The 12,975-nt window shown below is 37.8% G+C and overlaps 1 protein-coding gene across 1 annotated transcript in view; it reads right to left on the reverse strand.

Annotated features, from left to right (window-relative positions):
- Nucleotides 1–865: 865 nt before the first annotated feature.
- Nucleotides 866–12,975, reverse strand: part of pde11a (phosphodiesterase 11a) — a 54,815-nt gene continuing 42,705 nt past the window's right edge. The window contains exons 15-20 of the mRNA XM_060876575.1: nucleotides 11,519–11,619; nucleotides 10,642–10,719; nucleotides 10,451–10,514; nucleotides 10,267–10,341; nucleotides 7,639–7,722; nucleotides 866–1,562 (exon numbers count right to left, since the gene is read on the reverse strand). Of these exons, the coding sequence (XP_060732558.1) occupies nucleotides 1,386–1,562; nucleotides 7,639–7,722; nucleotides 10,267–10,341; nucleotides 10,451–10,514; nucleotides 10,642–10,719; nucleotides 11,519–11,619 (579 nt within the window). The 3' untranslated portion in view covers nucleotides 866–1,385. The remainder of the gene's footprint in view (nucleotides 1,563–7,638; nucleotides 7,723–10,266; nucleotides 10,342–10,450; nucleotides 10,515–10,641; nucleotides 10,720–11,518; nucleotides 11,620–12,975) is intronic.

Below are 12,975 nucleotides of genomic sequence, written 5' to 3' on the forward strand. Positions count from 1 at the left end.
GTAACCTATGAGTGGATTATGACTGTGAGGCCATATGGCAGCAGGCACAAAGGGCAACAGAGTTCATTAACTCAGTTATTGGATCTGTACTATTTTTTTGGTTAGGCTGATCCATTATTTTGCTTGTGCTTACTTTTTCCATTGCGCTAAATTGTACTAGTAAGGGGTATTTTTCCTCATAGTGTCCCAGTCTTGCTTAGTCCTATAGAAGAGTCTGTAAAACTCTGTGACGTTTCAGGATATCTGCCATAAGGAGTAAAAGCAGGTTTAAATTAAATCAACTTAATATTTATTATATGTCAGGATGTACTGAGTAATAAAACACACTTAGCTCAAAGACAGTGTGGTTACTAATATGTGTTACTAATGTTTAGAAAGGCACGTGTACTTCCTGTATCGGCTTGGGCTCATGAAAGTAGTATGACTGCAATTCAGTCTGCTACTTCAGAAGCCCAGTTCACAAAGTAATATGACTAATGCTTGGATCAGCTCTAATAAGCTAAACTGTGAATATAGATGAGTACGCTAATGTAAATGCTCTATGGTAATGCATGAACCTCTCACACCAAGCCTGAGTTAATTAATGGAACCAAAATAGGCGCAAGCAGCAACATCACGAATCCCGAGGGAGTTTTACGACATCGTACCGGCTGCACAACTCTTAATGATATAAAACATAGCCTCTAGATAATTATGAAGCTGGAAGGAGGCCGCATGCATCTTTCATGAAGGATTTTAACCAAGGCACAAATAGCAGCACTCTATTGTATCTGCATTGCAAGCATTGCCATGAGCCTTGAAGCTCAGCAAACCTCTGATCCAATAATAATTACATCAGGTGAAAAAAAGAGAGCCCAAACCCGCATCATATCTCAAGCTATATAACAATCCCATAAACAATAAACTCAAATTAACTATGTACAATACAAAATAGAGGATCCTGCACCCCTGAAAGATTTTCATTCAGTAGAATTAAAGCAACACTCAGTGGTTACACTATAATAGTAAACCTGTATAAACAGTGGCAATGCTCAGCCCTAGCCATCTCAAACAACACAGCAGGCCAGTTAATACAATACAGCATTTATGTTAGTATTCTAGTTCTAGAGACACTGCCTCTTCCTGAGTCTAGAACTATTCTCAGAGACTTCTCCAGGTGAGAAAAACATCAAGGCCAAACAGAAAAGTCACAGCTGCCTGGTACTCTCACACCCGGTGGTGAGAGTTTAGACATGCAGCCTGCAGGAGCACTGTGAGATCAGATCGCCATCATCGCTCCAGCAGCTGGAAGCTCGCAGCAGAGCCAAAACTCCCCACATGCACAAAACTGCGTTTGGGTTGCAGGTTAGAGGTCAGAGGTCATGATGTGGCATGGTGGGCAGGAGCTAACTCGCAGATTTGGGCACTTCATTGTCACTGATGTCACCATCGCAGGTTGCACTGGGGAGATTGACAAGGTCTTGGCTGCGCTGTCGCTTCTGGTGCAGCTCATCCCACATGGCACGATTTGCCTGGATCATGTCAACCATTGGCTGCAGTTTAGGGTTCAGTTTCACAAAGGCCTGGGAAGAGGAAGACACAATTGAAAGAATAAGTGTTAAAAAGAGAAAAGAACTGTGAATTGAAACGATGTAAGAAAAATGTGTTACAGTTCTTGACCTCAAGGTGGACCTAAAGGTCCTCAAAGTTGATCTCAGTCAAAACGTTCCTGGAAATGTTCATGGCATGGGTCTGAAGATACTTATTAAGCTTCATGATGATAAGTAGATACACTGCGGAGATACACCCTGACATCTTGTTTTGTCAGGAGAACAGATTTGATTATCAAAATTTGAGAAATTTTGCTCATGATGTGAGCCAAATTTGGTGATTATTGGACAAAATCTGTAAGAGGAATAATGACAAAACTGATGTCATTTTACATGAGTTCAAAAGGTCTGACAATAAACTTTGAGCATTGTCAGCACTTGGCCAAAATCTAGTCATAATGTTGACCCTCTCCAATTGGTGTGCCTAATTTCACCTTTTTTTCCCCAGATGGTTCTATGTGCTATAAACTTCGTAGCCAGTAAGATAGATAGATTGATAGACAGATGGATAGATAGAGTGCTTATGCATCCTCTGTGCTTGGCCCCCTAAAAAATGATCAAATACTTTTTCTGCCAAATAGTAGCCTTTCTGTGTCACCCAAAAGAGGATTGAGTTCCCTTGTGTCATCCCATAGAGTTTTCAGAGCTGTAGAGCTGATTTGTGACAATATCTATACATATACAATTGAATTGAACTCAGGAAATTTTATATAGGGTTTCGCAGCTTTCACACAAAAAAGCTGAATAAGCTACAGCATTAAATGCATCAACATTTAAAAGTGATTAAATATATTTGTAAAAACCAAACAAGCAACTATATAGGAGCAACTGGGAACCAAAATTTCATTATCAAATTGAGCCTGAAACATAAAAAAACAAAAAAAAAAATTAGTGTAGTAATTTAGGAGGCCAGACTTAAACAACACTAAGGACATCGTATAATCTCCTGCAAGACACACTACACTGTAAACCTTATGGCATTTTAAAAATGTTATCAGATCATTGTGAATCAAGTTTGCAAATATTATTTTCTATTAAAGCAGTGATTATACTCGTATTTATTATTGATTATATATAAATAATAAAACAGTATAAAAACATTGTGGTGCAATTTCTCTCTAATTCAGGATTAATGTCTTCGATGACAGTTCGGTTGTATTAAACGTGAATCTTTCCGGGTTCTCACAGCGCATTAGTTACAGTATATCTTTCATTTTACTTCCCTGAATCCTGACACACTTCACAACTTTCACACACTAATGTGACGAGACGTGGACGCTTTCAATAAGACGCTCATGTAATGATGGAGCCAAAGAGTGCCATAGTGAGTAATGTTTGTATGTCCATAGGAGGGTTCATATGGGTCTTATGGGGGTTTTATTAGGGGGGTTGTTAACCATCCACAGAACCCTTGAGAATCTTGAGCACAGAAATCAACAAAAAAAAAAGATTTATTGTAAGTAAACAGCAGATTTTTATTGGTCTCTATTCCAAGGGAGAGAACCTGAAACACCCACAATCTTGTATTTCCTAATGCACTGTCACTTGGTAGAAAGAATACTATATTATGTCACTGTTGAAGTAAAGCATATGAGGCAGTTTTATGACTAATCTCTCTTCCAGCTTGGCTCTGATCCACCAACAACCCCTCAGTAAACACCACTAGAAATTTATACAGAGGTTTGTTGGCAGCAATTCTTATTTCTGTTATTCTCTGATCAGTGGCTAGGTTCCCAACCGTTAAGAACAGGAGGAGGCAAGGCACCAATATGTGCATGCTTTGTCTCTGCAATTGCAATTGAATTCAAACTTACTTCTTTTGACATGTGGTTTGAGAAATGAATCCTTAGTGAAACTAAAACTGAGAGTGCATCATTTTTACATATACTGTATATCAACTATATATTATGACAATAAAAACAGAAAGCATCCAGTGAACAGCAGTTCCTTCATGAAAATGCCTTGACAATGGAGGTCAGAGGACATGGATAGACTGGTTCAAGCTGACAGAATAACTCAAATATCCACTCCTTACAACTGGTGAGCAGAAAAGCACAATTCAGAATGCACTGTCAAACCTTGAGGCAGATAAAATACAACAACAGAAGACTAATTTTGTTCATCTCCTGACAGACTGGAACAGAAATCTAAGGCTACAGTGTGCACAGGATTTATGAGCTCTTGACCTGTAACTGCATGTCTTTATGCACTGCGTTGCTGCCACTTGAACACATGATTGGATATTTGAATGAATATTTGCTGATTCCTGGGTAAAGTTGTAGCCCAGTGATTAAGGTGTTGGACCACTGCTTGGAAGGTCATGAGTTTGAATCCCAGTGCCAAAAAGCTACCACTGCTGGGCTCCTGAGCAAAGTTCTTAACCCTCAATTGTTCAGCTGTATCACTGAGATAAATGTCAGTTGCTCTGAATAAGGGCATTTTTTAACATTTATTACAAATATTAATTTGGTTTATAATTGGTTTTCGGTTCCAGAAAAGTTTCTGAAGGAGAGGCCCTCAGCTGTAATGATCTAAGGGTTTCTCTACCAATGCTAGGTTTCTAAGGATATAGACAGATGCATATGTCACTCATTTATAGGGGATTTTGCATATGGGACTATGCCATGGCATTTGTACTGTAAGTTATGGTTTTGGTTATAAATTTAAAGCACTTCTCTTTTTCTGTCAGTTCATTTAGAAGAAAATTATGAAAGAGGACAGTGGGTTGCATTTGACTTGTCTTTGTTTTTAACCACTTTGCTGATGACTTGAACTCTTTGAGTATTTATTGCCAGAAAGCACTTAGATGTCAAACTGAGGCAGGACCGGGGGTGGAGGGAGGTCAGCAGGTGGCAACCACTAATGTTTAATGGGGCAGGACTGCGGGTGCACAGACACACCGCAAGATTTCAGGAGCATCTCTACAGAACACAGTGTGCTAATGCAGCCCTAGGCAATCGCCCATGTTGCCTATTTCAGGGTCCGCTAGTGCCTGCAGCTATGGCTGCTGTCAGGATTCTAACAGCGTTTCATCAGATTCCACAACAAAATAACAAAGAGAGAAAGAGAGAGATGAGATTTTCTTCTGCTCCATAGACTACAGCCCTATCACACTTTCACAAACAGGTTCACACTTTACTATACAGACTATTTTACTATTTATAGTTACAGTATATATACTGTTTAGGGGAGCAGTGTGGGAGACAGCAGACTGAATTCACACAAGAATCATTTTTATCCTCTTTCACATAAAGCATCAGGTAAACTGAAAAAATACAGAAAATTTAAATAAACCTCTTGTACCTCTTGGCGTTATATATTTCAGGAATCCATCCTGACAAGTAAATCAAGTAAAGAGTCAAGAAAACTTTGTCATTTTGACCATATATAGCTGAAGGATTACATAGTGAAATGATGCGATGTTCCTCTAGGACCCAGGTGCTACATAAAGACACAGAGATGCATTAGACAACACAGGACAAAGGACATGTGTGCAAAAAGTGCAAGACAAAAGAAAGTGCAAGACAAGAGACAGTGCAAACAGACAATACAATACATTAAAAGACATACATAAAATATCACAGACCACTAAACGGTCTGTACACCATTTTGGATCCGGAGTTGCTGCCATCTCGGTTCGCTATGTTGAGCTGTTAAAAAGAACTGTTACACACTGTGGCACACAGGATTTATGGTGCACTTATTGGTATTAATATAACTCTGAGCTAGCCACCCTTAACACCTCACATATTCACAACATCCTAACAGATTTACAGAGTTCTTGATAAACCACAGAAGCACAGTAGAAATGCAGTGTCTTTCACCTTAAAATTATTTTTCACCGTAATAATGAATCTGGTGAAGCAGAGCCTCATACAGACCCTAATGAATCACTACAACTAACATGGATAGTTCTTTATGACACTATTTTTGATGTGCAGGTTTCTTTAATGTTACTCCTTTTAGTTGTGTTGATGTGTCTTGAATTTCACAATTAAGGATTAATAAAAGTTAATAAAAGGATTAATAAAAGTCTTTATCAAGGTCAAGGCAAATTATTATCTCTATCTACTGGTATGTTTTGTGAGAAAAACAAGGAAACCACAGAGAAAACCCATGTGATCACAGGGGCAACATGCACAGAGACTTTGCACGGACAGAAACCCAATTTCATGATGGAACCAAGGACGCCAGACCTGCAAGGCTGCAAAACTTACCCATGCTGTGTCACTGTACTACCATTATATCATTTTGTTCACGAGAGGGACAAAGATAGAGTCTCTGTGTTTTGTAGGAAAGCAAAGCAATCTGAGAAGACTTATACTCTGTGAAATGAATCGAGTGTAATCCAGTTCGATTAATTACGTAAGCATCCTGATGAACTCAAAATTAAACCTGCTGTACACAATGCCAGTCATACTGACATGAATAATAAACCTCATTACTGATATGTCATGTCTATAGGGAATGAAGGAACCTTCAGACACATTTAATATATTTGTTTTATGAATAAACATTACATCTTAATGCAAATTATAGCCTGTGTGTGAATTCCTTTGCTATATAAGTATGATTTTGGTGCTATATTAAAATGTAAATTACCATAACCTATCATGTAAGTTTTATTACACTATTTAAATATCCCAACTATTTAAATATCCCATTATCCCAATATGCTAATAACTAAGCCTTCCACAGCTTTAAAGTCTCTTCAGTATCATTACTATCTAAACGTCTAATGTTGCTGACTAGAACAACCACAATTGTGTTTCCTTCCAAAATTGGAAAAGTAAATTTTGTACCTGTTATAAAGCTAAACCTAATTCACACAGGTGGATCATTCAACACTATAATCTGAAAATCACTAAAAATCTGTTTTGTGTTTGTGGTTTGTTGTTGGCCTTCTCGTTTCTTTTGTTTTTTCCTCCTTCTGCTCAACTGTCCGATGATTTATTAGGAACTGGGACCCACTGTATAAAAGAGAAATTCTTCTAATTTCCTGTGTTGTGTTTAACCTCCAGTGAGAAAAGGCACTTATAATAAAGGAACATTTGTGTCTGTATTAGAAAGGCCGAGATAAAATACTTTTACAATCCTGTATTAGTCATTTTATATTTTATCTAACTTGACATTGGACACAATTCTAATTAAATATATAAAAAGCTGTATGACCATAAAATAATAATGTGAGTGGTTTATTGGAATCTCTTATATCCAGTCAGGAAACATTTTATACTGTGTTATAAGTTCTGCTATACCAGTATGTAAAATCCCATGTTGTGTTACAAACCTTACATTGGATGTTGCCTATAAACAGATCTAAAGATCTAAACACATTAGATAGAACTATTTTGCCTTGGTGTGATTATTTTTTTGCAAAAGTGTTGTGTAGAGCTACTGTTAATGTTCACTCTCCATGTGGTAGTAGACAATTTCATGAATCTTTAAAATCCTTTTAAAAATTCAAATGCATTTTTATGAGGATTTCACAGCCTCTAGTCTCTACTGAATGAATCTGATAATAGAAATAGTTATGACAGTAAGAAAGGTGCAGAATACACTCTGTATCTAACAGGCGATCCTTAAGAGTGCGGTTACACTGTGACTAGGTCACCAAAGTGTTTCTCTCCCCTAATGCAACATCTAATCATGTACTGTACCTACCTGAACCACATGCTAATTTGAAGAGAACAGTCTTTATCTGAAAATGGTCTTGTGACTAAGAGGACTGGCACTATGACTAAAATGAAACTGCAATAGAATATTTTGAGACACATTCTTCAGATATTAACCAGCACTATCTCTTTAATCTCATTATTCATGGTGACTTTATAAACCATTAATTCCTACATTCAACAAGAAACATGTCCATACTCACTGGTATAGGGTGTGTCTATGTATGTAGTCATGGACAAATGCAGGTTTTTTCCCTTCATAAAGCTTTGTCTGTTTGGCTGGATGCAAATCTGGACTTTACTGAACTTTTGCTTGCCAAGGTGGATACGTAGAATGTGCATGTGTGTTCTGGTGCATTGTTGCCCAACATTACCTCATATAGTGGAGAACAGATACCATCAATCCATTCCAACTGTAAACTCGGCAACTCATCCTTTCGATTCCGATCAAAGATAGCCTAGAAAACAACAACACACAAGAAAATCTGTCAGACAAAAATGACCCTTTTACCTGCATTACCTAGCACAGATCTGTATCTGTATGAATATATAAAAATAGTGAATAAAAAAATCACCACAGAGACAGATAAGGTGCATAGCATGTATAGGAATATTCCTTTTGCTAGAAGTAGTTGTGTGTGTGTGTGTGTTTAATGTTGCAGTACTACTACTGAAAGCAGACTGTGGTGGAGAGATAGTTCCCAGGCTATAGAACTGTGACTGAATTTATAATGGCAAACACCCAAATGCTTGCTTCTAAACATTTTGAATCGGTGCTAAACCTGAGGCTAGCAATACTTCAGAAGAGAAAGGCAATGTGTCTGGCCAGGATTACACACCAGGCCATAATTACTGTCATGGTACACAAAAGCGCATAAGCATCAAAGCTCTGAAAAGCTACCTCTTTTACTAATGTGCCCCGCAACCCCGTGATTTCCAATTATCTGGAACCATTTGGACAAGAAAAACACTTTTGACTTCTTGCTTTGTTCATTTTGTGTAGGAGTGTGAGTGTGTCTGTGTGTTCGACCTTTGAATTTATTCATTCATTCATTCATTTTCTACCGCTTATCCGAACTACCTCGGGTCACGGGGAGCCTGTGCCTATCTCAGGCATCAAGGCAGGATACACCCTGGACGGAGTGCCAACCCATTGCAGGGCACACACAAACACACACACTCATTCACTCACGCAATCACACACTAGGGACAATTTTCCAGAGATGCCAGTCAACCTACCATGCATGTCTTTGGACCGGGAGAGGAAACCGGAGTACCTGGAGGAAACCCCCGAGGCACGGGGAGAACATGCAAACTCCACACACACAAGGCGGAGGCGGGAATCGAACCCCGATCCTAGAGGTGTGAGGCGAACGTGCTAACCACTAAGCCACCGTGCCCCCCTCCTTTGAATTTAAGTGAAAGTAAATGGTCTTTAATATCTGATGCTCATAGATAGTAATTTTGGTTGATGTTAAAGAAGGTTGAAAAAAGATTTTCAAAACAGAATGAATAAAAGAACGAATGAACGAATGAATGAATGAATGAATGAATGAATGAATAAAACTATTTGAGTTCATGTCAGAGCTTTATACTGGACTTCATAGGTTGATAGGTTTTCTAAAACAATATTTTTTTTTGTAAATGAAAAATAACAGTTTGCCATAACATTAAAACCACTGTCAGGTGAAATAAATAACACTGATTATCTTGTTGCAATGCTAAAAGGGGGCATATATTAGCCAGCAAGTTCTCAAAGTTCTCAAAGAAAAATGGGGAAGTGTATAGAGCCGAGCGACTAGGGCCTAATTTTTATGGCTAGACAACTGGGTCGGAATATCTCAAAAACAGCAGGTCTTGTGGGGTTTTCCCGGTCTGCAGTGGTTAATACTTACCAAAAATGGTCGAAGGAAGGACTGGTGAACTAGCCACAGGCTCATAAGTGCCCAAAATTTACAGATGCACTTCGGGAGCAAAGGCTAGCCTGTCTGATCCAATCTCTGTTACTGTAGCAACAGATTGCTGAAAATGTTAATGCTGACTGATAAAAAGAGGTCAGAATGCACAGTGCATCACGACTTACTGAGGATGGGCCTGCATAATCACGAACACAAAGAATCACATATTGTTTTACATCATGTGGCTCTCCGAATGCATGTGCCTTACTTGGGGTTCAGATAGAACCAGGGAAGAAAGCAAGCCATTGGAGGAGGTGTGATGCTCTGGGTAATGTTCTGCTGGGAAGCCTTGGGCATTCATGTGGATGTTACTTTGACACAAACCACTTGGCTAAACTGTGCTGTAGACCAAGCTTCATGGCAACAGTATTCTCTATTAGCAGTGGAATCTTTCAAAACTGTGAAATATTATTCAGAAATGGTTTGAGGAGCATGATAAAGAGTGTTGATAGGCCTCAAAATTCCCAGATCTCAATTCAGTTGAGTAGCTGTAGGATGTGCGGACAAACAGTGCCAGAAACAACAGAATACCATCAGAGGTCTTGTGGCGGTCCATGCCTTAGCAAGTCAGAGTATATTAATCAGGAGGATTTAATGTTCTGGCTGATTGGTGTAATTTGACTAGAACACTTATCTTTAATAGCATGCACAAATTCTGATTTTAATAATTATACACCACAAAAATAATCCTTTTGAAATTTTTAGATGCTTTATACTGTACAACTCCACTTTGAGAAAATGTCTGTAAAAAGGACACAAATGTAACTGAAACATAATTCAAAAATTTAATTATTAGAATAAATGCATTATTAATTATATGCACTTCTTTAAATAGTTATTTACTATAACTAAACAATTAAATGTTATTTAAATATAAAAAAAATTTAGTTTTATTCTTTTCAAAAAATGTTAAGTCTATAACAGTATGTTAATACTAATAGTTATTGCTATTATGTAATCAAATTTTCTGATTTTGGTAATAACCAACACTTTTCCCATGAAATATAATGAACAGTGTGCAGCAGAAAATCAGATGAGACTTACAGAAGGTGTCAGCTTCAGTTCAGATCTCTCTCTGTCTCCCTGCTCGAAAAACTCACTGGTGACCAGCTCTGCTACCTTTACCAACACACAAATATTTGAATATACAGATATATAATCTGTAGGTTTGCACATATGTTGCCAACATTACAGTACAAATGATGGCATGAATGAGTGAGAATCTTGCCTTGCGAGAGATTTCCCATGGTTTGGTCACAGCTCCCAAATCACATGAAGTCATTAACATCGATCTAAGATACAGAAGGAATCATGTTAAGCACAAGAGGTTGCACTGCTTTTTTGCCTATATTAATTGATTATCATTGTTAAAACAATGGCTAATACTGAGGTGTAATCCAGGCATAATAAGTGACTGACCTGAACATATCTCTGTGTTCTTTAACATTCCAGTTATAATCCCCTTTATTCACCAGCTCAAAGAAACGGTTTCTGTTCCTGTGGAAAATAATAATGATAGCACAATTCACCCTGTAGATCTACAAAGTCATTATGTTTCATTTCCAAAAGTGTCTTTATACTTCTACTGTCTCTCTTTTTTGCTGACAAACTTGCAAAAAAATATTTAGAGTTATAAATTACTGCACCTACTTTAATAACATTTAATGTAAGCTACTTTTATTCTCCATGATATTGTTTGCTTTAGAACAATGTATAATTGTCTAGAACAATGTATAATAGAACAAAAGCTCTTTAGCTTTCGAATACAAATAGTTTGGTGTGTTTCAGCCTCTCACCACACGGAGGCAGTAGAGGTTTAGAAAAATGAAGTCATTTGAGGCCATACTAGTACAGTTCCATACTACATTTACTCAGATCCTTTGTTAAAGCTACTACCTTTAAACAGCTTACACATTGGACTGAAGCCATAAGAATGTTTTAAAGAATATTTTCCTTTCTTCTTGGCTTGATGTGACTTTTGTATTTAATTTATTTGTATTTTATTTATTTATTACTTTACATTTGTTGGTTGAAAGCCTCAATCAGGAGGTTGGTTGGGGGTGATGGTGTACTGAGTAAAGATTATAGCTGCTTTGTGGGGTGTTAAATGTGTACACTTGTATGTTTTCATTTGCAGTTCTGCTGTTTCTTATTTGTCATTGCTGTGAAAATCTGAATAAACAGATAATTAAAGGATCAGAATGACTTTGGAAATGTTGAGAATTGTACCATTTGCATTTACGTGTATGAAAGACTTTTAATAAAAGCAGAAACATACACAGACAGCAGCACTCACTCAAAGTACAGTGTGAGATCTGTAGCCAGGATGGACTGTTTCAGCAGCTGCATCAGGTCTCCATAATCCCGGGATGACAAATTGGAGAATATATTATGGCCCTGGAATGAAAAGCAAAAATAAGTGTCTTTGGAGCTGAACACATCAAAGTACATAAGATATAATCAGTATATTTATATTTTGTGACTTCTTAACTCGGTGTTTTAAATGGAACTGATAGCGTCTGTGGTTTTTCTTGGATGCAGGCTCTTGCTAATCAGAAAAGTTTTAGTTGAATAATTTATTAAGCCTGTCAAGGAATCTATAGCATCTTGATAATAAATTACTATGGTAGTTAAAGCAAATGAGAACAACAGCAGTCACCTCATCTATTAACACATCTACACAAGCAGGCCCATGGAGAGCTTACACTTTTATCCAACCCCCAGTAATTTGTAGCTTTCTTGAACGTTAAAGCTATGTATTATGGATACCCAAGATGGTGAGATCTTCTGTTTCTGTGACTTCAGAGATATTGATGTCAGATGGTATATCTCTAAACACACCCTGATCACACACATATTGTAAATCATAACAATATTAGGGATCATATATCATATTAGGGTACAGAGTATAATGGAAACAACAAGTTTTACCACATTTTCTGCCAATTTGGCTACCCAGATTATATGACAGCAACCAACTGGGTATGAAGACTAGCATGTGCTTCCTCCAAACTCCATGATGTCAAACACTGCACCTTTTCAAGCTGTTGCTCATGCTATGTCACAGGCCAGTGTAACATGAAAAAAAACCTTTCCACATTCATAAACACCTCTGACTGACTAGTGTGTCACTAATCGACAGGTGTGAGAATAACACCATTCCTCCCACCTAGAGAGCACGGCCAATTTTGCTCTGACATCTTTGGCTGTTGTCTCGGTAGGATTTGAACTCATGATCTCTCAAACACTTTTCTGTTGTGCCACATGTGAGTCAGGAGCTCCTTTTTCAATACCAAATACCTTTTTTAATACCAAAGTGTACTGCTTTATTTCAAACTGGGCACACTGCTGGGTTGTCCTGTAGCACTAGAAATACCTACTCTACAGTCAGAGTCTAATCTGGCAGAGATAACATTCCCATTTAGTCTACTGTCTTCCATTAAGGACGTGTCCTCCAGATTTTCAGTCAGCAGGAATGGAGAATACTACTTTGTAATTCCTGGTTATTCTTGTTATTAGGTATCCAGTTTACCTTGCTTGCCTGAGGTGTTGCTAGACATTGTAATGTGAGAAGATAATGTTGTAAAAATGCATAAAATATCTCCTCTGCTCTCTCTCTCTCTCTCTCTCTCTCTCTCTTCAATTCTCCCTGTTGTAGCCTGCCTCTGATTACACACACACACACCTGTCTCTCATCATTAATTTTCTGTAATTACATTGATTGATTGCATTCATTGGTTCTGTGTTACCCCT

The sequence above is a fragment of the Tachysurus vachellii genome, chromosome 8 (genome assembly GCF_030014155.1).
Source record: "Tachysurus vachellii isolate PV-2020 chromosome 8, HZAU_Pvac_v1, whole genome shotgun sequence".
In the NCBI taxonomy this organism is placed as follows: domain Eukaryota; kingdom Metazoa; phylum Chordata; class Actinopteri; order Siluriformes; family Bagridae; genus Tachysurus; species Tachysurus vachellii.